Below are 25,779 nucleotides of genomic sequence, written 5' to 3'. Positions count from 1 at the left end.
TCCCATATATAAATCTTTACCTCCAGACCATTCCGGAACTCCTCGTGACGTCCGGGATCTCATCCGGGACTCCGAACAACATTCGGTAACCGCATACAAACTTCCTTTACAACCCTAGCGTCATCGAACCTTAAGTGTGTAGACCCTACGGGTTCGGGAGACATGCAGACATGACCGAGACGTTCTCCGGTCAATAACCAACAGCGGGATCTGGATACCCATGTTGGATCCCACATGTTCCACGATGATCTCATCGGATGAACCACGATGTCAAGGACTTAATCAATCCCGTATTCAATTCCCTTTGTCTAGCGGTACGATACTTGCCCGAGATTCGATCGTCGGTATCCTGATACCTTGTTCAATCTCGTTACCGGCAAGTCTCTTTACTCGTTCCGTAACACATCATCCCGTGATCAACTCCTTGATCACATTGTGCACATTATGATGATGTCCTACCGAGTGGGTCCAGAGATACCTCTCCATTTACACGGAGTGACAAATCCCAGTCTCGATTCGTGCCAACCCAACAGACACTTTCGGAGATACCCGTAGTGCACCTTTATAGTCATCCAGTTACGTTGTGACGTTTGGCACACCCAAAGCACTCCTACGGTATCCGGGAGTTGCACAATCTCATGGTCTAAGGAAATGATACTTGACACTAGAAAAGCTTTAGCATACGAACTATACGATCTAGTGCTATGCTTAGGATTGGGTCTTGTCCATCACATCATTCTCCTAATGATGTGATCCCGTTGTCAACGACATCCAATGTCCATGGTCAGAAAACCGTAACCATCTATTGATCAACGAGCTAGTCAACTAGAGGCTTACTAGGGACATGGTGTTGTCTATGTATCCACACATGTATCTGAGTTTCCTATCAATACAATTATAGCATGGATAATAAACGATTATCATGAACAAGGAAATATAATAATAATCAATTTATTATTGCCTCTAGGGCATATTTTCAACACCACCTAACCCCTAGACATTCATGAGGCTGTGGCTTACATAGCCCGACCTCAAAATGCAAACCCCGGGCCCCCTGAAGGAAGGGCCATTTCCAAATGTAAAACTAATAAATAAACTATATTTGGAATTAAATAATGCTACATTGTATCTACATTTTATATAAGATCCCAAAAAGGCAAAAACAACATCTTCTGATCTTTCCTCGGGCTGAAAAGTGAGGCCCGAGCCTGGTCCGGACGCCGGGCTTCTGGCTGGTCTAATCATGCTTGGGTTTGCCCCCCACCCCATGTACAAGTTCAATATGTAAACCTCAATAATCATTAATAAGCTAAGAGGTATATAAGCGTATGTTCTGAGACAAAATAAGGAAATTGGTATGGGGCATGTCAAGGCTTATAGTATAGCACACTCATCTGCTGACAAACAAACAATTATTTTCCAGACATAAAAAATAAGGAAAGCATTAGAACAATTACATGACTTCATAGGAAATACACACTTTATTCAATAACTTTCTCTTTGGAACCTGGAAAACGAAGTATTACAAAAGGCAAGCACCCTCCAAACGATCCGGTAACTTGCACAAAAGTTGATGACCTCAAACTTACTTATTAGGAAATTAAGAGTTTATCTTGTCTCCACCACTACATGGTGGAGATCTCCTGTTTGGATGTAGCTTAATTAGGAGCGCGTGGAGGAACACCTTGATATCAAGGCTTGGGAGCTCGCTTATTCACATGGTGTGCCCGCTTCATAGTAAGATGGCGATGATGCTACTATCGAATACCGTGATTATGTCGACAACGGGGATTTTCTAGGGGGCTTTGGCTGTGGAGGTGTGTTAACATGACGAGTCAGGGGAGATGGATACTTATATGCTTGAGGTGCCAGAATATGCGGCGGATAACGGGATGGAGGAGATGGTGGCAAGTGGTTGGCTGGGGGCGGTAAGTGTGGCAGTGGTGCATAGTGAGATAGAGCAGGTGGTAGCCTGTGATGAGTAGGGGATGGAAAGTGAGGTGATGGTGTGTAGTGAGTTGGGGGTGGTGGTGAGTGGTGAGTAGGGGATGGCAAGTGAGGAGGTAGTGCTTGGTGACATGGTGGTGGTGCGAGATGAGCAGGGGACGGTAAGTGAGGTGGTGGTGTGTGTTTTGCCGGAGGTGGTGGCGTGGATGAAAAGTGAGGCGGTGGTGCATAGTAAGTTGGGGGTGGTGGTGAGTGGTGAGGAGGGAATGGAAAGTGAGGGTGTGGCGCATAGTGAGATGGAGGCGGTGGTGGTTGTTGAGACATAGGTGGCGGTGGGGGCGTTGAATGATGCGGTGGTGTGCGCCGAGCCGGAGGTGGCGGTGGGGACGTTGAGTGATGCGGTGGTACGTGTTGAGCCGGAGGTGGCGGTGGGAGCGGTAAGTGAGGCGGTGGTGCGTGTTGAGCCAAAGGTGGCGGCGGGGACGGTAAGTGAGGCGGTGGTGTGTGTTGAGCCGTAGGTGGCGGTGGAGACTGTAAGTTAGGCGGTGGTGTATGTTGAGCCGAAGGTGGCGGTGGGGATGGTAAGTTAGGCGGTGGTGTGTGTTGAGATGTAGGTGGCGATGGAGACCGTATGTGAGGCGGTGGTGTGTGTTGAGCCGTAGGTGGCGGTGGGGACGATAAGTGAGGCGGTGGTGTGTGTTGAGCCGTAGGTGGCGGTGGGGACGGTAAGTGAGACGGTGGTTGGTGTTGAGCCGTAGGCGGTGGTGGAGACTGTAAGTGAGGCGGTGGTGCGTGTCGAGCCGGAGGTGGCGGTGGGGACTGTAAGTGAGGTGGTGGTATGTGTTGCGCCGAAGGTGGCGGTGGAGATGATAAGTGAGATGGTGGTGCGTGTTGAGCCGGAGGTGGCGATGGGGATGGCAGGTGATGAGGCGGTGTGTAGTGAGTTGGGGGCGGTGCTGAGTTGTGCGCAGGGGGTGGCAAGTAAGGAGGTAGTGCCGGGTGACATGGAGGTGGTGGCGCGTGATGAGCAGGAGATGGTAAGTGAGGTGATGGTGTATGTTGTGTCGGAGGTGGTGGTGTGTGCTGAGATAGGGGTGGTGGTAAGTAGTGAGTAGGGGATGGCAAGTGAGCATGAGGTGGTGGCGTGTGATTATCAGGGTGCGATAAGTGAGGTGGCGGCGGGTGATGAGCTGGTAGAGCTTCCTGTTGCTGCTGATGGCCGCGGTGACCATGGCGCTGTTGTCCCAACGCGTTGTGGTACGTCGGTGGCTTGGCCGGCGATAACTCATCGTGGCGGTGCTTCCCATGCTCAGTTGCGTTGTGCGCCGTCGTTGGTGCCTCGGCATATGCAACCGTGCTCTGAGCTAGTGCGGCAACCGGTAGCGAGGTGTTGTGGGAAGCACCATCAGCATAGGGAGCAGGAACGGCAACGAGTGAGGAGACGTGGTGCGGTAAGGAGGCACCGCAGTAGGACAGCAGCATCGCTGCAAGAGTAAGGAGAAGGGCCATGCCCTTCATGTTCTTGTTGGTGGCCATCTTGATCTACTTCTATCTTGGTTTGCTTCTGGTGCTCCCCCATTTGGCGCCTTATATAGTGGAAGGCATTTGAACCGGAGGTCTGGCTTGTTGGCTCGTTGTCACCACTTACAAATCCATTATCTTGGTGCTTGACTTGGACCTTCTGTAGAAAGAATGTGGGAACGCCGGCTGGGCCGTATTGCACGGGCTCCGATATCCATGTTGCTGGACCTCAAAGTTGGAAGGCACTTCAGAAATTTCTAACTCAATTGCATATAGCAAATTAGCAATGGCTTGATTATATTTTTGGCATGTACTAGTAGCAATTAGTAAGGGTGTTGTAGTGAGAATTAGTTTGTGATATGAGAATATGTCTACTCTGTGACGCATGTTTAACCGTCACCTGAAATCAGACCTCTGAACCTTAACTGGTACTGGCAATATTTCTCTTTCAGCTGTGCATTTGTACCCAAATATGTATGCCCTCCTCCTAACGTCAAGTAGTGATGTCGACTCAACCTTTCTCTGCTCCATTTGGCTCGTGGTGGAAGTCACGGATCGGAGCTATCGGAGCAGACCGTCGTAGAAAATCCAGTGGAGTAGCTAGTAGCTGTTTCAGTGTTTAGCAATCGCTTTGTGTTGCACTTATCTTAGGATTGCTCTTAGCAAGTGCTCATACAGATATTATTTAAACTCTATATTCTTTTAACGAGTGGACATCATTCCTGCAATCGATACTGGCATTCTAATGGGCTTGGACCTTAAGGACTGCTTAGTTTTTGTGGCTGTGTTCTGCAGAGTAAGGTTCCACTTGGCAGGTCTTTGGACTGAAGAATTTTCCGGATGCGGAACAGCATGAGGCCATTGCCAGTAGTTCGGACATAAATCTGAATTTGAGTGCTGAAATTCTGCCAATATTTTTGGAAACGTGGCGCATGCACGCACGCACTCACACTTGGAACATGATCATCAAAACAGTTTATGTAGTAATACCTCAGGTATTGGTTATATCTCCGACTTGTTTCGTGGCAGACTAATGAAGTTGCAGACAATCGTTTTCAAAAAAAAAGTTGCAGACAATATTTACATTTTCGCAGTTGTAACTATTTGTTTGTTCATTGTCTTGAGTGGCACTCTGGTCGTGTGAACTTGCTGAATATTGTAGGTTGGCTGGAAAATCTTGCTAGCCTTTTTTTCCACGGAGGAAGCACACAACCGATGCTGTTTTGGTCCAAGGTAAGGGGAATAAATAGAACTTTGCAACCTTCGAAATCCACCGAGGTTAAAAAGTATAATTCTGCATTTTTAGTGGCTGTGCTTTTTTTTTTGATCTGATTTAGTGGCTGTGCTTCTAGTCATGTGAGCTGTCGTACATGCCGGGTTAAGGTTAGGCCCAACCGGACAAACCCTCATGAAACGCATTGTCTGATGGTTTGGTCAACCGAGAAAGGCGGTGACCTACTGACCTTAGTGGTGCTTTAGATAGATCCGGTCTTCACACGACAGTGAGATTTGTATCATTTTTCCAAGCCTGGCATGCATGAGGATGTGTGTGAGCTAGGCCATGTGTCCTTTTAGAGCATTTACAGCCGGACTTGATAAATTCGACATCTTAAACACCTGTGGACGCGCGCTGCGTCCGGGGGCACCGACAGGGCATGCCTCAAATTTCTACGGTTGCAGCCGGACATCTCATACTAGATTCTCAAATCCATATAAGGCCAACTCCACCGCGCGACTTCAAACGGACGTTTGCTTTGTCCGGATTCGGTCCGTTTGGGTAGGGCAATGGGTCGTGTGCGGGCTTGTCCTGGGATGCGGTGGTCGTGCGCCCAGCGCGCGGCTACATCCTTTGGCCCCATTCGGTCCGCCACGGCAAAAAATACCCATATATTCATATCAAAACAAGTTTGCACGTCCATATATTAATTGTCTGAAAATAAAAATAATTTTACAACCCAATCAAAATTGTCTCTAATAAAATAGTTTTACAACCAAATCGAAATTGTTTTAAATGAACATAATGAACCAATACATCTATTGGTTGCCAATGTGACTTCACACGTGCTCAATCAAGTCATTTTGAAGATCCAAATGAATGTGCCAATCACGCAGTTCACGATGGAATTGGACAAACTGTTCAAACGTGGCCGGTTCTTGGTGCAGGGGCTCAACATTTTCGCCTTGATAATTAAATCCTTGGTCGAGGATCCTGTCACCACACAAGCAATCATCACCTCCCGAAGCTTCCCTTCATCCCATGACAGTGCAGGGTTTCGGACGATGCCCCGTCGGGATTGAAGCACACCAAAAGCACGTTTCACATCCTTTCTAGCACTCTCTTGCATTTGAGCAAATCTCTTTCTCTTCTCACCTTGGGGGTTCGAGATTGTCTTCACAAAAGTTGACCACTGAGGATATATACCATCAGCTAGGTAGTATCCGTTGTTGTACTGGTGGTTGTTGATCTCAAAGTTGACAGGTGGGGAGTGGCCTTCTGCAAGCCTTGCGAAGACTGGAGAACGCTGCAGCACGTTGATATCATTGTGAGAACCTGCCATGCCGAAGAAAGAATGCCATATCCAAAGATCCTGCGAAGCTACCGCTTCTAATATGACAGTGCACGCTTTGACATGCCCCTTGTACTGGCCCTGACAAGCAAATGGACAGTTCTTCCACTTCCAGTGCATACAATCTATGCTGCCAAGCATGCCTGGAAAGCCTCTAGCTGCGTTGGTCGCTAACAATCTCTCTGTATCAGCGGCAGTTGGCTCCCTCAAGTACTCAGTGCCAAACGCTGCCACCACGGCCTGGCAGAACTTGTACAGTGACATCAGACATGTGGTCTCACTCATACGCACATACTCATCCACCAGATCGCCTGGAATTCCATATGCAAGCATGCGGATGGCCGCGGTGCATTTCTGGTAAGAGGAGAATCCAAGCTTGCCAAGGCATCCGTCTTGCACTCGAAGTATGGGTCATGAGCAACCACTCCCTCTCGGATACGATTGAAAAGATGCCTTGCCATATGAAAACGGCGACGAAATTTATCCGGCTTGAAGAGCAGGGTGTTCGCAAAGTAATTGGCATAGAGGAGGGCGTGACCTCTCTCCCTGTTATGGTTCAGGTTGGGAGCACGGCTAGGGAGTGACCCCCTGTATTGAGGAAACTGCCGTTCAATGTGGTCGGGAATGACCAGTGTAGCCACCACAAGATCTTCATCATCCGACGGCGAATCGTCCGATGAATAAATGAAGTGGTGGAAGAAAAATTCATCTCCACGGTCCATACCTTTGTGGGCAAAGTATTGAACACCTTGCGGTCGTGGTGGCAAAGAGGCCGCGGTGATCACCTCGATGCAGCAGGGGTGGTTGGCGGCCGACTACTGGCCGCTCTGGAGCACTCGTCGGAAGCTGCCGTGGCCGCCGTGGTACGTCGCCGACGGTCGTATCCCCTCTGTCACCGGCTACGACGGCGACGACCAAATCTCCTCCAATCGACGACCAAAACTACGGCGAAAGCGTGGGCCTGGTGGCGGCCATGTCGAGATGTGGTTTGGTATGGACGGCCAGGGGGTGTGCAGTGAGGAGGCGGCTGGAGAATAGTGGTGGCGCCGGCGGCGGGGTGGGGCGGGGAGAGGGGGTGGAGGCGTTGGAAGCGAAGGGACTGCTAGTGTCTCCGACAGGCGGGTCACGAGGGGACAAGGGCGTGCGTCGACCCCGTCTACGCGATGTCTGTTTCACCCCAAACTCGGCGCAAGTTTGGGTCAAGGATGGGTCGAAAATGGACGGGATCCAGACATTTGTTCGTTTGGGGTCACCCGTTGGGCCGCGCTATTCGTCCGTTCTACCCAAAACAGACGCATCCGGACATGATGGGGTCGCAGTGGAGTTGGCCTAAAGACATGCAAACTAAAAGAAATCTACATACTATGTCGATCATCTAGCTACTCGTCGTCGAAGATGTCTATGATCTCCGTGCCCGGCTCCGGCAGCATGGGCGGCAGCTGTAGCTCCGGCTGCTCCGCTCCAGCCTCCTCCGTCTCTATCTCTGCGTCGAATTCGGCGAATAGCGCTTCAGACTCCGCCTGCTCGTGCCCGATTAGTTTCAGTTAGTGTTAGTTAAATAGAACGGAAACCTTGTAACTATACCAAGCCCGATCTTGGTTCCAATAGAAAGGTTATGAATAAAAAAAAGATCTTTATCATGTTTCAGATGCCCGGTTATAGATGCTCTTAGCCAGTAGTTTTGTACAAATGCATAATACAGAAAAAACATGTCATTCGCACTTATAGGCAACCTACGCTGGAATCATCTCACTGATGGATGTAGGTGTGATGATCTCCGTCAGGAGGTGCAGCACTGCAAAGGAGTCATCTTTCCAGGGAACAATGTTGGGTGCCAATGTGTAAGTGCAATGGATCGTGCAATATAGACTCCAACATGTGGTCATTAGTTCATCTCTCGGTAGCGTACTAGCTTGCCACCAGCACGGTCCACACGACCTGGTTTCTGGCCGTGGCCTGTGGGTTAGAAAAAGCTCCCCGTTCGGTAATCACGCAACGCATGCTGCTGGTGTGCTTCCTGCCCATGAGGAAAGAAGACTGACGTTCGTCGGCCTCACTGCACGTTTTTTTTCTTGGCAACAAAGAACACTTTTTTAAACTCACAATGAAGCAGTGAGGGATCCACCATAGGGATGAGCTGGGGCAGCCGCCATGGGTCGCCGGCGGGGTGGTGTAGGGTGCCCCCAACCTCGGATCAACAATTCGCCGGGGGAGGGGGGGACCAAGTTTGATACAATTTTGGTCATGGCATTGGTCAAATCAAACGTGGCGTTCTGACCCAGCGAACAATTAAGAAAGAGGAAGAAAGGGTTGAATGGGCTTAAGTGAGCCTATATAAATGTTGTAGCCCAGCCCAATAGCCAATAGGAGAGCTCCTTCACCGGAGCCGGGAGAAATGGCGGATCCTAATTAATGCATAGGTCGAGGCATAGTCAGGTAACGCGTACCCTCCCCCGACCGCACGCACCATATTGGCCCGGCCCAGTTTGATAGTTTCATGTGTTTTTCCACCGGTTCTGGAAAGGATGTAGAACAATTTTTTTCCGCTTTTCTGTTGTTTTCTTCAGGTTTTTCTTTTCATATTTTCTTCTTCTTTTCTCCTCCTATTTATTTTTATTTTTCTTCTATTTTTAAATTTTTTCAACATTTTTTCAGAATCATGAACTTTTTTTGAATCCGCGAATATATTTTTCAAAATCATGAACATTTTCTGAATTCAAGAATATTTTCTGAACCTATGAATTTTTTGAGTTTGCGAATTCGCCAACATCTTTTGAATACGTGGACATTTTTTTTGAATGCACAAACATTTTATGATTTAATAAACATTTTATGAATTCGCGGACATTTTTTAAATTCACGAACATCTTCTGAATACGCGGGATTTTTTTTAAATCACAAACATTTTATGCTTTCCCTAATTTTTTTAAGGAAGCAAAAAGAGAAAAGAAAAGGAAAAAAGAAAAAAAACATGGGCACCTGTGTCTGCAATGGGCCGGACCACAATGCATGACAGGGGGGTGACCGTTTGCACGATATCCCTCGACCTAAGCGATGATTAGGAGCTCCCGGGAGACATACCAGGGGGGTGGCCATGTCGTTAGACACTGCATGTGGCATCTCCTAGTCTCTACGCATGCAGGGGGTAGCGTAGAAACGCACACCCCAGGCCTACCCAAACCTTTGTAGCATAACATAATGGCCGACCCACATACACTTTTTTGTGTGCCTTCCTCCCACGGTTTTGGGAAGGTTCCTTCCCTGAACTGGGTCTTTCCTCTCTGTGTGTGTTTTTTTTCTGGGAATTTGCACGGCAGCGATGAAGGTAGTTTGCAGCAATTTAGGATCGTGGGCGGGGATATGGAAGACTGGGGGGTGGATCTCAGGGGCAATTGCAGCGCAAAACCGGTTGTTCAAGCGTCTGGTTATTTTAGAGATTTGGGTGTGGTGGGTAGACTATCGAAGGCGAAGTTGGTCGAAAGAACGTTACATTCTTTTTAAGTAAGGGAGGAGATGATTTGATATTATACGTCATTTCACGAGGGTTTTGTTCCATATATTTTCCATGTTCTTTAACAGTTGAGTTCCATTACTTTTCGTTGACTAGACTGGCATTTGCAAAAAAAAAAGGACCTCAAATGTTTAACCTGACTAAGTTCAATTTTTGGATCCGCCACTGCAATGAAGTATCATGGAAATACAAACACAAGTACATAGTCGACCTCTGCATGACTAACATGCACATCCAATATTGACGCATACAAAGGTTCATGCCGGCAATAGCAAAGTCATATAAGATCAAAGTTATGCCTAGACGGATGGAGAAAACAAAGTGATCGAAACAACGGTCGACGAAAACAATGATCGAGTAACATACATGCTCAATGAGCCGAGCTTTGTTTGTGCTTGTCCCAAAATCACTAAGATCGTAAAACAGATGTGGTTTGAAACAAACATATGTTAACCCCAATATTCATCAATAAGGTAAGAGCAACAAAAACGTTTGTTTTGACCTGACATGAATCCTGCCAGGCTGACATAACAAACATTTATTTTTGTGACGGTGGAAAGAAACAATATTACAAGTTTACATCAAACGATACGACTTTAGATTAAATACCCGCTTTATTCAGTAGCTTCCTCTGTTGAACTTATAAAGCAAAATATTACTAGAAGCAAGTGACGCCCTCCAAAACTCGTGAATGGGCTTTTGATCACTTGCGCGTGTATAACGGTCTCGAGCTTACTTCAGTTACATGCTTATCTTGGCCCTTCCACCATAGATCGGGTTATAAAATAAAAGACGTATCATACTTTTGTGTGTATGCTTCACACATGAGAAATGGATTTTAGCTATGTCATGACACGATATTTGTGTCCTGACAGAAATTTAGCACCTGCTATCTTCAGGACAAAGTGAGCACAAGAGTTATCGACGACAAGGGTAGGCGGCTAGTGAGGCTGGACTGAAACTTCTTTCTCCATTAGAGCTTCATGAATCTGATTCATAGAAAACAGGGTAATTATTTGAAAGTACTGTACTAAACCATGCATGCTATATGACAGAAATGACACATTTGCGGGACTGAACGGTACAAAACTAATATTGACAACATTGTGCTAGCGAGAACTGGCTGCAACAGCACGGCGTCGAGGAAATGCATAATACTCCTGATCCCTGCGTGGTGGCATGTTGCAGAGTCGCTGCTCTCCTAACCATTGGTGTTGGGAGGCGGCACAACGTGTTGCCCCCTTGAGTTGACGCCAACGACGCGTGATCACGTGATGGGCTGGCCCTGCCCCAAGTGGACGGAGTGGGACGATTGCACATGGTGGCGCCGAGGTGAGGCGGTGAAGGTGGAGCACGATGGGAGGATCTGACACGTCAGTGGTTAAGTGAATGTCGCACGCGGTGGGAGGATTTTGCACGACAACAACGAAGGCAGCCTGCAGCGGTTTAGGATCATGGCAGGGATATGGAAGACTGAGGGGTGGATCTCAGGGCCAATCGTGCGCTTGGGCAATTGTGCACTGGCTGACCATGGTTTTCTTAGATTGTTCTGCGATTGTTCAAGCGTCCGGTTCTTTTAGAGATTTGAGTGTGGTGGGTAGACGATTGAAGAGGAAATTGGACGGCAGAATGTTACGTTTAAGTAAGAGAAGAGATGATTTGATATTGTAGGTCATTCCAAGAGGGTTTTGTTTCATATATTTTCTATGTTCTTAGTAATTGAGTTCCATTAGTTGTGGTTGACTAGACTTGCATTTGTGGGGAAAAAGACCACATCCTGGCTAAGTTTAATTCCTGGATCCACCTCTGCAATGAGGTATCATGGAAATACAAACACAACAAGTACATAGTCGATCTCCGCATGACTAAGATGCACATATCAATCTTGACACATGCAAAGGTTCATGCCGGTAAAAGCAAAGTCATGTAGGATCAACATGATATGCCTAGACCGAGGGAGAAGGCAAAGAGATCGAAGCAACGGTCGACTAAAACAATGATCGAGTAGCATACATGCTCAAGGAGCCGAGCTTTGTTTGTGCTTATCCCAAAATCACTAAGATATGGTTTGAAACAAACATATGTTAACCACAATGTCATCAATAAGGTAAGAGCAACAGAAACGTTTGTTTTGACACAAGACCCTGCCAGGCTTGTTAGATATAATCTTGATGTCTCGTGTATCTGCATGTTTTTGGTTTTTCGTTCTGCATAGGGAGTCGTCCGGCAAGGTCTCGGCTGAGTGCGCACAGCTGTGAGATGCAGCATGGCCGTGAGAAGCGGTAAGGCGTGGCTGGGGTCAGACCGGCTGGAAAAATATCAACTAGAGGAGATCGTCTAGTTTGTTAGTTTGTTAGCGCATGGATAGGTTAGTTAGCCACATGAGCTTGCACGTCCTAGAGAGATTCTAGGGGAAGAGTTATGCGTGCGTGGGCACTGCTAGTGGCCGGGTAGTGTGCCTGTGTGGCTGCTACTTATACAGATGCAAAGCATGTTTACCTTTGACAAGAAATAGACAGAAGAAAACGCTGGCTGTGTGAGGCAGCGGCACCAAACTTTTTGTGTTCTTGTGTTCTTGCGTGTGTTGTGTGAAACAACCAAGAGAGAAGAGGTGAGCTGAGAGAGTCGGCTCCAACATTTGGTATCAGAGCCAGGTGATGACGAAGACGATGCCGCGTGATTCTTCAGCGAGTGGAGCATTGGTGCCGAGCGACTCGTCAGCGACCGCGGCTGCGGCGGCGACGGCGGCGGCGGGGAAGCTCCCGTTCCCGCTGCTCACGAGGACGAACTACGCGGCATGGGCGATGAGGATGAAGTACCTCTTGCGCGCCAATGGCGCGTGGGGGGCCGTTGATCGCGAGGCGTCGGCCTCGGAGGTCGACAAGGGCAAGGAGGAGATGGCCATGACGATCATCTCCCGGTCGATCGACGACACGACGTTGCTGCGCGTTGCTGAGAAGGAGACCGCCACCGATGTGTGGGTGGCGCTACGCTCCATGCACGTTGGCGTCGAGCGCGTCCGAGAGGCGAGGATTCAGTCCTTGCGCTCGGAGTTTGATGGCCTCAAGATGGGCGATGCGGAGTCCGTGGATGATTTCGCGGCGAGGTTCACGACGCTCGTGGGGCGCATCCGTGAGCTTGGTGATGCGATGGAGGAGAAGTACGTCGTGAAGAAGCTGCTCCGAGCCGTCTCCAACAAGTTCATCCACGTTGCGTCATCGATTGCATTGTTCGGCGACACGAACAAGATGGCCATGGAGGAGGCCATTGGTTCACTCAAGGCACACGAGGAACTCGTCAAGGAGCGGGAGACAGGACGTGAAGAAGAGCAGCTCCTCATGGCGAGAGGGCAAGACTCGTCGCGAGGACGGGGTCGTGGCCGTGGACGCAGTGGAGGACGCAAAGACAAAAGTGAGGTACAATGTTACAATTGTCGTCAACTTGGTCACTTTGCTTGGGAGTGTCCGGAGAAGAAGAAGGAGAATGAGGAGAAGGCGCTGCTGGCCGGCTACGGCAGCGACGGACCGGCTCTCCTTTGAAGTTTCTGCGTGAAGATTGGCCATCAAGATTAGGGGGTTGAATGTTAGATATAATCTTGATGTCTCGTGTATCTGCATGTTTTTGGTTTTTCGTTCTGCATTTAGCGTAGGGAGTCGTCCGGCAAGGTCTCGGCTGAGTGCTCACAGCTGTGAGATGCAGCATGGCCGTGAGAAGCGGTAAGGCGTGGCTGGGGTCAGACCGGCTGGTAAAATATCAACTAGAGGAGATCGTCTAGTTTGTTAGTTTGTTAGCGCATGGATAGATTAGTTAGCCGCATGAGCTTGCACGTCCTAGAGAGATTCTAGGGGAAGAGTTATGCGTGCGTGGGCACTGCTAGTGGCCGGGTAGTGCGCCTGTGCTGGCTGTGTGAGGCAGCGGTACCAAACTTTTTGTGTTCTTGTGTTCTTGCGTGTGTTGTGTGAAATAACCAAGAGAGAAGAGGTGAGCTGAGAGAGTCGGCTCCAACAAGGCTGACATAACAAACATTTATTTTTATGACGGTGAAAGGAAACAATATTACAAATTTAGATCAAACGATACGACTGCACATAAAATACCCACTTTATTCAGTAGCTTCCTCTGGGGAACTTAGAAAGCAAAATATTACTAGAAGCAAGTGACGCCCTCCGAAAGTCGTGAATGGGCTTTTGATCACTTGCGGTCTTGAGCTTACTTCAGTTACATGCTTATCTTGGCCCTTCCACCATAGATACCACGGAGGCGACACTCTGTTTGGAACGTGACGAACACCCTGATACCGAGGCTTACCAAGCTTGGCTTAGTTGGTATATGGTGCATCCGCACCGTAGTAAGATGGCGATGGTGCCGCCGCCGAGTACCCGGATCGTGCTGGTGGCGGGAATTTCCCATGGCGGCGTGGCGGTGGCGGCGGTGCTTTACCATGATGAGCCAGGGGTGGCGTTGGGTGCTTATGCCCCGGAGGTGTCGGAACATGCGGCGGATAATGGGATGGAGGCGGAGGTGGCAAGTGGTGTGCCGGGGGCGACGGCGAATGGTGAGCAGGTGGTGGCGGCGAGTCTTGAGCCGGAGGCGGCGGCGAATGGTTCGCAGGGGGTGGCAAGTGGTGAGCCGGGGGAGGTGGTGAATGGTGAGCAGGGGGTGGCGAGTGGTGTGCCGGGGGCGGCGGCGAAAGGTGAGCAGGGGGTGGCAAGTGGTGTGCCGGGGGCGGCGGTGAAGGGTGAGCAGGGGGTGGCGAGTGGTGTGCCGGGGGCGGCGGCGAAGTGTGGGCAGGCGGCGACAAATGGTGAGCAGGCGGCGGTGGTGACTGATAAGCAGGAGGCGGCAAATGAGGCGGCGGTGCATTGTGAGCGGGAGGTGGAGCTTCGTGGTGCTGTTGGTGGTGCCCGAGGTGACCATGGTGCTTGTGCTCAGTTGCATTGCCGTGGCCGAGGTGGCCATGGTGCTTGTGCTCGGATGCATTGTTGTGGTATGGCGCCGGTGCCACCACGGGCGAGCTATCATGGTGGTGATGCTTCCCGTGCTCAGATGCGTTGCGGAATGCCGGTGGCTCGGCCGGCGGCTTGGCATGGTGGTGATCCTTCCCAAGTCCAGGTGCATGGTGCGCCGTCGTTGGTGCCTCGGCATAGGCAGCCGGGGCCAGCAGGAAGGCGCCGTAAGGCGGGGATGCACCATCAGCGTAGGGAGCCGGAGCCGGAGCTGCGACCGGCGAGGAGGCAGTGGCGCTGCAGTAGGGCAGGAGCGTCGCTGCAAGAGCGAGGAGAAGGGCGACGCCCTTCATGTTCGTGCTGGTGGCCATCTTGATCTACGTACTCGTCGCTGCTTGGTTTGCCTCCGTTGCTCCTCCATTTGGCGCCTTATATAGCGGAGATTTGAAACGGAAGTCTGCCTTGTTTGCTCGTTGTCCACCTCTGACCAAACCCACTATGTTGGTGCTTGGACTTCGGACAAACTAGAAAGGACCATCCGTAGAATTGGGAGCGGCGGAGCGCCGACTGGGCCGTGTTGCATGGGGCTCCAATTTCCATGCTGTAGAATACTTCAGAATTTCCCGCTTAATTGCGTATAGGAGAGGCTAAAAAAAATTGCGTATAAGAAATTGCTCAAAAATTGCAAATGCTCCGTAGCAAGCTTTTAAGGGCATCTCTAGCAGATCCCCAAAAGCTATGTATGAGGAAAAAATTCCGGTTTGGCGACTGAAACCTTGAACTTCGCTCGGTTTGAGATTGCTCGAATTTTAATATAAGTTGAGCTGAGTCTAATCCAACTTGACTCGTTTGCAGCCTTTAACTACATCGAAGGAAGAAAAAAAGGAGGAAGAAGGGACAATAAAATGAAGAGAGGCTTCCATGTGGAATCAAGTGTGTTTGGGGATTAAGCTTTGGGGGTCTGCTAGATGAAAACAGGTTTAACCCCACTAAAATATAGTTGTTTTGTGGAAGATATGATTTGAGATTACAAGATGAGGGATCTGCTAGAGATGCCCTTGATGGCTTAGTGAGACCAAATTTGGCCATGATACTTCAGATGGTACTCTATTCAAATATGTGCCGAACTAATTAGAATATCATCCCTATAACTATTACCGGAAGATATCCCACACGTTGACATGGAACATGTAAGTGCATCTAGTGTCATCCCTTGTTGGTTTTGGAGTATTGACGACAAAATTGGTTGAGGGACTAATGTGTTTTTGAGATTCACAGAAGAACACAAGTAGAAGTCCCTATAGATTTGGTTTACCCATCAAAGATGACCCTAAAAATGTATGAAGACACCGAAGATAATGGTGGTTCGTGGAGACATTCATGTTGATGACAAATGGAACACGAAGACTTCCGCTTGAAGAGAATGGAGCGCAAAGACATAGTCTTTTGGTAGTTTCATTTTCTTTTTTCTTGAGTCATAGGAACCGCCACATTGCTAAGTAGGGTCGAGGTAAACAAAGTCAGAAAACTGACGTGATGCTCAGCCTAAAATCACGTGTCTTCCAATGAAGACAATGAGAGGAAATCTCTTTCTGAGTTAGGTGAGTTAGCTTTACTTCAAGCTCAAGTAAAGTTGTCTTGTGTGATTGAAATCCAACCGTTGGACACATGTCGATTGCCAAATGACCCAAGGCCATTTCGAACATATCATGTCGGGTTGCCTCCTGGCTATAAATAGCCCACCTCCTCCACCATAAGTTGGTGGCTGCTTCGAGTTACTGCACGACTGTTATCCTTTGGGAGCAACCCACCTTTGAAGCCTTTGAGAGAGAATCTTTGTGAGGACAAACCCAAAACACACATAACTCAAAAGTGAGTGAGCATCACTGAAGCCTTTCTGTTCCGTGTGAATCAAAGACTTGTTACACTTGAAGACTGTGATCTTGCAACAGGCCAGGCGTCACGTTCTGAGCATCCAAAAGTCATTGTGGATTGCCGGTGAACGAAGTCTGTGAAGGTTTGAAAGTCTACCTTGAAGACTTACCCGAGTAATTGGGCGAGATTTGCGGGTCCTATCTCAAGGGGAATACGGTGAATACTAGGTCTTCTGAGTTCAATCTCAGCCTCCCTAACCAGACGTACAACCATCACAGCAGCTGGAACTGGTCAAACAAATCACGTGTCTTCTTCAAGCAACTGGTTTCTATCACTTCACTCCTTTACTTACTGTTTAGTTTCGTGAAGCCTTTGCTTGCTCGTTCTATTCGAAGACATTGCGTGAAGACATTCCCTCTGTTTACATCTTTGTCTTCACACTATCTTCATTAACTTCTCTATTCTACCTAATTGCTGTTTGTCTTCGCATTTCACCTCAATTGTTGTAGACATGTCAGCATGTCTAGTGTAGTTTATCTTCCACTGTATCATGTTTAGTTGCTATTTTAGTTTCACGTCTTCAAAGACATTGCTTGTTTCGAAGACTTTCATAAAAATCCCCTATTCACCTCCCCTCTAGTCAATAACTAGCACTTTCAAAACATATAAAGAATAGTATACTAATGATGTGGATAATTACAAGGATTAATTATAATGAGATAGCCTCCAATGACATAGTAGATATCCATGATTTATTGATGTAGAAGGCTTGCATGCATTAAAAATTAGGCTCTGGATTGCAACCACTTAAGAATAGACGATAAGTGAACTGTCATGCCTACTTGCAACACATGTTTACCTCAAATAAGAGCTCCCAACCTCGCATTGGAATCTCGATTAGTTCCTATAAATCTTTCTTTTTGATACAACACTCAAATGTGTGTTTTCTTTTCTTTTCTTTCTTTTTAAAAGTGGCAAAAGGTTTGCCAGATTCATTAATTAAGAAGAGTGTGTTACAGAACGATTGTGTGAGTGCGAAAAAAGAAGGAAAGTGCCTACTCTTCTGGCATGACAATACCCAAATGCTTAGCCCCGACCGCAACCCACAAGGCGGCCTCATGACAGATGCATCGGATGAAGATCGGTGGAGGGGTCTGCTTGTGGTTACAAACACGCGAGTTACGCTTGTTCCAAATCTCTCCACGTGACCAACATGGCAACGGGAGCCATCGCCTTGTGCCTAGAAATGTCATGGTGTATGATAGAGTCCCACAAGGACTTGACGTCGACGAATGCATTCCAGGAGGCGATGTCAAGCATATGAATGCCAGACCAATCCTTCACCATGTTCCAAATGTGTATGGATAAGCATCATTGAAAGATCATGTGTGTCCCCGTCTCTGGGACGCAGTTGCAAAGAGGGCGTTGGTCGCAGTTGGGCCACCCGCATTTGGCTGGGTGATGCACCATCAAAACTCTATTTTGATTACTGAGGCAAGCAAAGATATTGCATTTGGGGCGGAGGGGGAGGGTCAATTTCTAAATGTTGTGCTTCATGTTGGATGGAATTATCGTGAGGAATGGGGCATTGTATGCTGAGGTCACGGAGTAGTTCCGAGAGGGGGCACCTTCCAAGAGATGGAGTCAAACTACTTATTAGAAAGGTGAACATTAGACGTGTAGCTCGACAAGAAGGCGAACTTCTATAATTGTTGCATGGAGAGGCCATTGAATGTGTCGACTTGATCCACCCACCTATTATTAGGTAGAGTCTCATGAACATTCGAAAACTTCCTTTTAAAGATGGCAAAAATGGTGGGAGCCATATCTTTTGGTCGTAGGCCATCCACCCAAGAAGAGTTCCAAAAAGAAAAATCATTTTGACCATTTTCAGCGGTAACGATTACCTCTGCCTAGAAGGGGGGCCATTTCAAGATGGAACATAGGTAGTGGGCAAGATTATCGGTAAAATAAAATCAGTGTTTCATTACTTTGATGTGGCTTTGGTGTTGAATATGTGTTTTGTCATCATTGCGTCAAGTACTAATGTCGTTTTTTTAAAAGCGTCGTCAATGCATTTTGGCGATATGTCCAAAACACCTCTTAGCTGGTGAATAAAATTCATTGTTAACTAATTCGTTTGGTGCGTTAGTTATTTCGGCTTGATCTTTGCAAGTGTCCACATAAATATTATTACTTCCCCGTTCACTATTATAATATGTTTTAACTTTTTGTGATTCGCATGTATAGACGCATTTTAGTTTATTTATTCACTCATTTCAGTCCATATATAGTCTATACTGAAATATCCAAAACATTTTATATTTTAGAACAGATGGAGTAATATGTAAAATGGTTTTTCTCTTAAGGAATGGGCACTCATTCTTTTCTTTTCTTTTCTTGCATTTTTTTAGATATTTTTTTCTTTTTTTGCATCCGCAAAAAAGAAGAAGAAAAAACATTCCTGCCTTTTTAGTGGGCTTGGACCTTAAAAGACTTGTTTGTCTTCGCGGCAGCTGTGGGTTGGTGTGCTTGGACCAAACTACGCAGTGTGGGCTTTGACATCGTAGCTCTCTTTTGGACGGAAGAATTCTCCGGTTGCAGGACAGCGGGAGGGCTTTTGTCGGTAGTCTGGGCGAAACCAATCCACGCAAAAGACGTCCGGTGGGCAGACAAGAATTTTCGTTTGACTCATGATATTATGCCCCTTTGGAAGATGGTGATCACAGAGGTTTGAGTAACAGTAGTTCATTTTGTTACTGGCTGTTGCTCAGCCTTGCTTCACTTACATAGGCTTATGAAAGCTACATTTGCTACTAAATTTTGGCATATGCGGAGATTTTGTGAATTTGTTGTTTTCCATGAGGTGGCTCATTCTTCTCAAGTTTACAATGGCATTTGGCGAATCTAATTACTGTGAAGTTGGCTGAAAAAAGCTGCTAGGTACCTCATTTGTTGGACGAAGCGCACTGTCAATTCTGATTTGATCCAAATTATTAGGAGGAAACATTAGAACCGTAATTTAAAGCCTCCCGAAGCCGCCAAGGTCAGTTTCCTTACGAGTCAATTTTTCTACTGTTGCTCCTGCAATGCTGTCCATGTCAAAAAAGCATATCGTCCGTTGTACTAAATGGCTATGCTTCAAGGCATGTGATGTGCAGTAGATGTCTGGTTAAGATTAGGCGGAACCGGACGAACCCAACCCCTCATGAAAACGGCATCGTCTGCTGGCACGGTCAACCGAAAAAGATAACCTCGGTGATGGTTAGGTAGATCTAGGCATTCCCACGACGGTGAGATCTGCACCTATTTTCTTTGTAAGCCTTGCATGAGGGCGTGTCTTAGCTAGACTGACACCGATCCACCCACCCTAGTGTCTTCTTAGCCAGTTGTGTGTACATACACGGTCACACGGCCGGGGTAAAGCGAAAGATGTTTCTTTCTTTCCGTGTGCACGATGGACGCATCACGCATTATTAAGCTTTCGGAACCGAACGATTAGGCAAATCGCACCGCCGGAATCAGTTGGCTCGTGGATGCATGTGTGCTTGCAGACTGATCTCTGTCAAAGTGCAGAATGGGAGCAGATGGGCGCCATCTTTCTTTCCAGGGAACAATGTTGCGTGCCCATCAGTGCATGTGCATCTGTGCAACAAGCAAGCAATAGATCGAGGCGAGAGAACCACGTTGGGCCGTTCGTCGGTACGGTACGGTACTCATCGGCGGCACCGCACACGCCCATCCAGTGCGCGAACATGGTCGTAGATTCGTAGCCATGTCGGCAGCCGGGACCATCCATGATCGGAGCCGCGCTCAAAGGATGGATCGTGGAAGGAACTAGACGCAGATGAGCAGGGAAACGAGCGATCGGTCTGGAATAGAAAACGTACGTTGCAAATAGTGTACTCCATGCTGTGGACTGTGGTCGCCGGAAGTCTCGTCGCAGCTTCGCCCATTTTGCGGCCCATTTGCAGCGTGGATCCAAGGGAGGGCACAGTCCCTCCGAACTCTCTGTACGTACTAATTGGTTGTCGCCATTCTCGCGCTCGCCTCGTCAACTTGTGTCACTCTTTTTCTTTCCTTTTCTTTTTCTTTTGGAGGAACTTGTTTCATTCTCCGCATCGCACTCCCAAAACCATAATCAATTGCTCCTGTCCTGCGTCCTCTGCATGTGCCCCTCTCGCCCTGGTTTTCGTTTTCTTCTTGTTGCTTTGCGCCTTGCTTGCAGTTGCCGGGTTCAATTCAACACACGCCGCCCGTGCTGTCGGCGTAAATGCGATGCATGGCCTTGCCTGACGGTCAAAGCCCGGGGCCCTACTGGCCTACTGCTGCTCGTCAGCGGCGGGCGCAGTGGCCGACGACGTGAATCCGGTGACTCAATTGATACTTCCGAGTTTCCCCTTGGCTCGGTTCATGCACAGCTTTTTGCTCATACTCCTACAGCAGGGAGTAGGCTCCTAGATGTAACTGCTCCCATGACTGGAATGAATGTTGCTGCTTCCGAGTTTCCCCGGACGAAGGATCGAGCTACTACTATACTTCATACTTGTACCGTACCAGTATTTTGTACGTATAATACTAAGATGCAGTAGCTCGATCTGCAGCAATCAGTGTGGCAAGCAAGTTCCACAGTCTCGCTTGGCAGAAGCTCGTATGGACCCGGTTCCGATCCCTACTTCTTGAGCCATCCAGCATTTGTTTTCTACGGTAGCTTTTCTGGATCCTTCTGGTTCCGTCATGCGGGTCAGCGGGTGAACAGCAATGTCCTCGGCCAGCTGCTCTTCACAGGAAACCGTGTCGCCTCAAAACCCTAATGGGGGTGGCTCTACTCTGGACCAGTTTCTTTCCCCTTTTACTTGCTACTCCTACACAGGTAAGGTAAGTAGGTACACTGCCCGCTGCTTGCAGCTGGAAGTTCAGGTTCGTAACAGTACATCAAATTTCCCAAAAGGCTCCGTCCTTTATATCTCACCTCTCAGGAAATCATACTATGCCTGATAACATTGCAAGCGCCATTCTTTCCTTTGTTTATCCTGCTCTCGTCTGTAGATACTAGATACTAGGGATTAGGGACTGTTTTTCTTATGCTAGAGTGCTAGTACATATATAGGCCTAAATCCTGATTATCAAACCATGCATTTGGTAATTGGTAGTATCAAGTCAATGCTTGAGCAAAACAACGTACTAACGTCCAGCAGGAACCTACCAAATCCATGCTAGTGCCCTCCTACGTCTTTTCTCATGTTCGCCCGCTCGCACATGCTCCTTAAATCTCCTTGATAGTTGAACAATGGTTACATTAGAGCCGTGCTAGTACTGATAATCACATCCTCTAGCCTTCTATCTTTGCCATCTCGTCAACTTCTTTCCTTGTTTCGGGAAGGTGAGGAATTTCTCGCGAGCGAAAAACGAACGACATTGCAAAACCGCTTTCCTTGTGAAGTTGTGAGCAGCATCGTTTCCGTGAAAATAATTTGCCTTTCTTGGTTCCCGCGCTTGCTTTTCTCCTCCAGCTTTTATCTTGCATGTTTTGTGCCTTTTCGTGTATGGTGGCCTCAAGTAAAATCCACGGATCTCTGACACCAATCGACATACCCATGTGGCCAAGAAAACCCATGAAGTACGTGTGAACAGGCAGACATGAAAAATGGAGCACTTCGTTTTGTCCATACTGTTCCTATTTGAAAAACTGTGACATTGATCCTAGGATTAGAATTTATACTTCAAACTCAATGAGAAGTCTCCAGTGCAAAATAATTAAATGGAACAAACTTCTACTCCGTATATTCTCACTTAGTAGTATGTACCACAATGACTACAAGCATTTTTTAGAAAAACAGTCTGCTTTCCATCAAAAGGAAAACAGTCTGCCATACCAAAAGATCAAGGTTTTCAAATCTGTGTGATAGATTACCATATTTAGCTCAACTGAAATTAAAATTGGTAGTATAAGCACAGCATGTCAAGTTAATTTATTGTGCCAACTGTTCTTCTTGTCTTCTTTCACCAGGCTCGGTCAGACCTGTTGGCACCATGCATGCTACCCCCAGCAGCGCAGGTTTCACACTGACCTACTCCATTGTACTTCAAAATAGATGACCCAACTGCCAATCATCTTGTGGTTGAGAGGGTTAAGTGGACAGTGGTATCCCTAACCCGGTTCAAATCCTGGTGCTCGCATTATTCCCGAATTTATTTTAGGATTTCCGGCGCTTTCAGTAGGAGGAGACGTTTCCGTTGACGACGAGGCGTCTACGGTGACTTCGTAAATCTCAAGATGATATGCCGGCTCAGTCTCTCGGAGGTGCTCATAGGGGTAGGGTGTGCGTGTGTGCGTTCATAGGAATGAGTGTATGCGCGTGTATATAAGTGCTTATGTCTGTATTGATGCTAAAAAAAATAGATGACCCAACTTTGTATAATACAAAGTTTACAAAGTTCCAACTTTATATAATATAAAATTAGATTATCTATTTTGAAACAAAGGAAGTACTAAGTTCGTAAAAATGAAGTTAAAAACAGATCACGCGCCCCGCATTCAGGTGGAGTACTAGGGTTCGGTTCTCTTCCGCTCATCACTTTTGTGACACCTTCCATTTATAACGTAAAATTGTTTCGGACGCTAAGATTTTTATGACCAGCCTTAGAGGGTGCTTGGATCCAAGGGACTACTTTTTAGAAGCTAAAATTTCAAGCACCCCTAACTAAAGAGAGGCTAGGACTAGTCTTGAGGCTAAAAAATTTTAGTCATAGAAAACCTACTAAAATATGTATTAGGCCTCTCTATCATCATTTAATGCCTCTCCTTTAACACATGCGAGTTCTGGATTGAAGGGTTTGGAGGATAATAAATGCTTAATAACTTGATTTTAGTCTCTTTAGTATTTGGATTCAAGTATGGATGAGGCTAGCAAGTTTTAGAGGGTGCTTGGATATGTTTTAGTCCCATAACTAAAAGTAGTGGGACTAAAACTTGCTAGCCTCACCCATGCTTGGATCCAAATACTAAAAGACTAAAATCGAGTTATTGAGCAATTATTATCCTCCAAACCCTCCAATGCAGAACTCGCATGTGTTGAGAGGAGGCATTAAATGATGAGAAAGAGGACTAATACATATTTTAGTAGGTTTACTATGACTAAAAATTTTTAGTCTCAAGACTAGTTGTAGCCTCTCTTTAGTGGATGCTTGAAACTTTAGCCTCTAAAAAACTATTTTTAGTCAGACTAAAAATAGTCCCTTAGATTCAAGCACCCTCTTAGTCCCACTACTTTTAGTCATGGGACTAAAATGTATCAAGCACCCTCTTAGTTAAATGAAACCACTAGAGTTAAACATGCATGCACCCGATAAATGTCATTCCTCGGGGCGTGTGCGCCTGTGCCTTTGCCAGTGCCTATGGTCGCGGGGATGCACCTAGACGGCAGAGACCTACTATACTGTTCTTTATTAAGCGTCGCATGGGCATATGCTGCAGAACACTAGTGTGAGATACTGTAGCTCACTGCGCCGCAGGACTTGCAGGCATGCATGCTGCGCCTGTGCGAGCAGAGCGTGATACTCAACGTCACATATTTTATGTGTAAACTCACTGGCATGCAAACATCGCATCTCGTCACCCATAGGCCAAGAAGATAGAAGAACAGCAAAACAGAGACGCGACCACGTTACATGCAACGGGAAACAACACCTTTTACTTCCATTTCCGTGGTGATTAATGGTTTTACAGTGACACTGGCAACATTGCGACACTAGCAACACAGACGCTAACACTGGACGAACACAAATGATAAGCTGGTAAGATAACTAATGGGAGCCATCTGCATTATTTCATCTCCTCAGAGATCGGCCCTAGTAACTCGGCAGCAACTCACACACCGCAGGAGGATCAACGACGCCGTACGTACGTGGCTCTTCTTGGCCTGCTCGCACAACTCTTCTCGACCGCATCCTGCAAACACAAATGTTTACTTGGTTAGTTGGTGCTCTTCGGACAAATGGTGTGTGCATGCAAGAATGTAGACTGGTGTGGTTTGCACGTACCTAGGCTCCCAGCTTGACAGTGGTGGATCTTCTTAGTGGTGGTACGGCGGAGGCGGGGGGCTCGGGGTGGGAGGCTTGTACGCCGGAGGAGTAGGCGTCGGGGGCTTGTAGGGCGGTGGAGTCGGCTTCGGCGCCGGCGGAGTTGGCGACGGCGGCGGTGAGGGCTTGGGGACAGGCTTGTACGCCGGAGGTGAGACCTTGGGGGCGGGCTTGTACGCCGGCGGTGAGACCTTGGGGGCGGGCTTGTACGCCGGCGGTGAGACCTTGGGGGCGGGCTTGTACGCCGGCGGTGAGACCTTGGGGGCGGGCTTGTACGCCGGCGGTGAGACCTTGGGGCCTGGCTTGTACGCCGGCGGTGAGACCTTGGGGGCGGGCTTGTACGCCGGTGGTGAGACCTTGGGGGCTGGCTTGTACGCCGGCGGTGAGACCTTGGGGGCTGGCTTGTACGCCGGCGGTGAGACCTTGGGGGCAGGCTTGTACGCCGGCGGCGAGGGCTTAGGCTGGGTTGGTGTTTTGTACATGGGAGGTGCAGGCTTGTGCGCCGGCGGTGAGGGCCTAGGCTGGGTTGGTGGTTTGTACGTGGGAGGTGCAGGCTTGGGCGTAGGGTGGTAGGCCGGAGGCGAGGGAGATGGCTTCGGCGGCTTCGGGATCGGGGCGTAGGTGGGTGGTGTGGGTTTAGGGGCGGGAGGGATAGGTTTAGGCGTCGGGGGGCCGTGGGTGGGTGGCGCCGGAGCGTGGGAAGCGGCCGGTGGCTTGGCGTGGTGGTGGTGGTGAGGGGGCTTGTGCCCCTTGGGTGGCTTCTCGTGCTTGGGGGGTGGGGCGACCGGCGTCGGGGAAGGGGGGTGCCCGCCGCCGTAGCCGCTGCCCGCCTGGGCCTCGAGGACCAGGCTCACGGCCAGGAGGGCCACCAGGAGAGCGGCTTTGCCACCCATTCTCGCTCACTCTACTCTCACTACACTCCCTGCTGCTGGCTCTCTTGGCTGAGTGTGGTTCTGAGAAGAATGGTGCTCCATACCGCTGCTTATATAGACGATGGGGTCTTGGACGCTTGTGGCCACATGTGATGGAGCGGCTCGGTGGCCAGAGGATAGGCATGCGCGGGAGGTTTCCCGGTTGGTCGCTCCGGGGTTCTACTGCTTCAGTGAGGGCGGGTTTGGTTGCGTGCATATGGCCTAGCCTGATTCGTGCGGGAAAGATTGAACCCGTTTGGTTACATACGTTTATTGTGCGGTTCGTATCGCATGAGACTTAAAGCACGTCCAGGCCAGGCCCAAGGAAAACGTCCGAATCGGCAGTAGCTCGCGAGCCTGGCTCGGGCAAGGCAGGGAAGGGCGGCGCGCTTCTTCCCTCGTGCGAGCAGGGAGATGGC

General features: G+C 48.4%; 2 protein-coding genes and 1 pseudogene across 2 annotated transcripts; 1 reads left to right on the top strand and 2 right to left on the bottom strand.

The window, feature by feature from the left end:
* Window positions 1–5,537: 5,537 nt before the first annotated feature.
* LOC147985627 (uncharacterized) lies at window positions 5,538–6,368 on the bottom strand. Its single transcript, XM_087541665.1, has one exon. The coding sequence runs from the start codon at window positions 6,366–6,368 to the stop codon at window positions 5,538–5,540; it is 831 nt and encodes a 276-aa protein (XP_087397791.1).
* Window positions 6,369–11,844: 5,476 nt separating this feature from the next.
* On the top strand, window positions 11,845–13,554 carry LOC147985626 (uncharacterized; annotated as a pseudogene).
* A 10,485-nt stretch (window positions 13,555–24,039) lies between these two features.
* Window positions 24,040–25,421, bottom strand: LOC125538208 (uncharacterized). Its single transcript, XM_048701487.2, has 2 exons — window positions 24,411–25,421; window positions 24,040–24,318 (listed from the first exon to the last, which is right to left on the bottom strand). The coding sequence occupies exon 1, from the start codon at window positions 25,340–25,342 to the stop codon at window positions 24,443–24,445; it is 900 nt and encodes a 299-aa protein (XP_048557444.2). The 5' UTR covers window positions 25,343–25,421; the 3' UTR covers window positions 24,040–24,318; window positions 24,411–24,442.
* Window positions 25,422–25,779: the final 358 nt, after the last annotated feature.

Source organism: Triticum urartu, chromosome 2A, assembly GCF_056163025.1.
Source record: "Triticum urartu cultivar PI428250 chromosome 2A, HENAU_Tu73, whole genome shotgun sequence".
In the NCBI taxonomy this organism is placed as follows: domain Eukaryota; kingdom Viridiplantae; phylum Streptophyta; class Magnoliopsida; order Poales; family Poaceae; genus Triticum; species Triticum urartu.
Note: the sequence above shows the minus strand (reverse complement) of the source record. Positions and strands in the feature narration are given on the sequence as shown.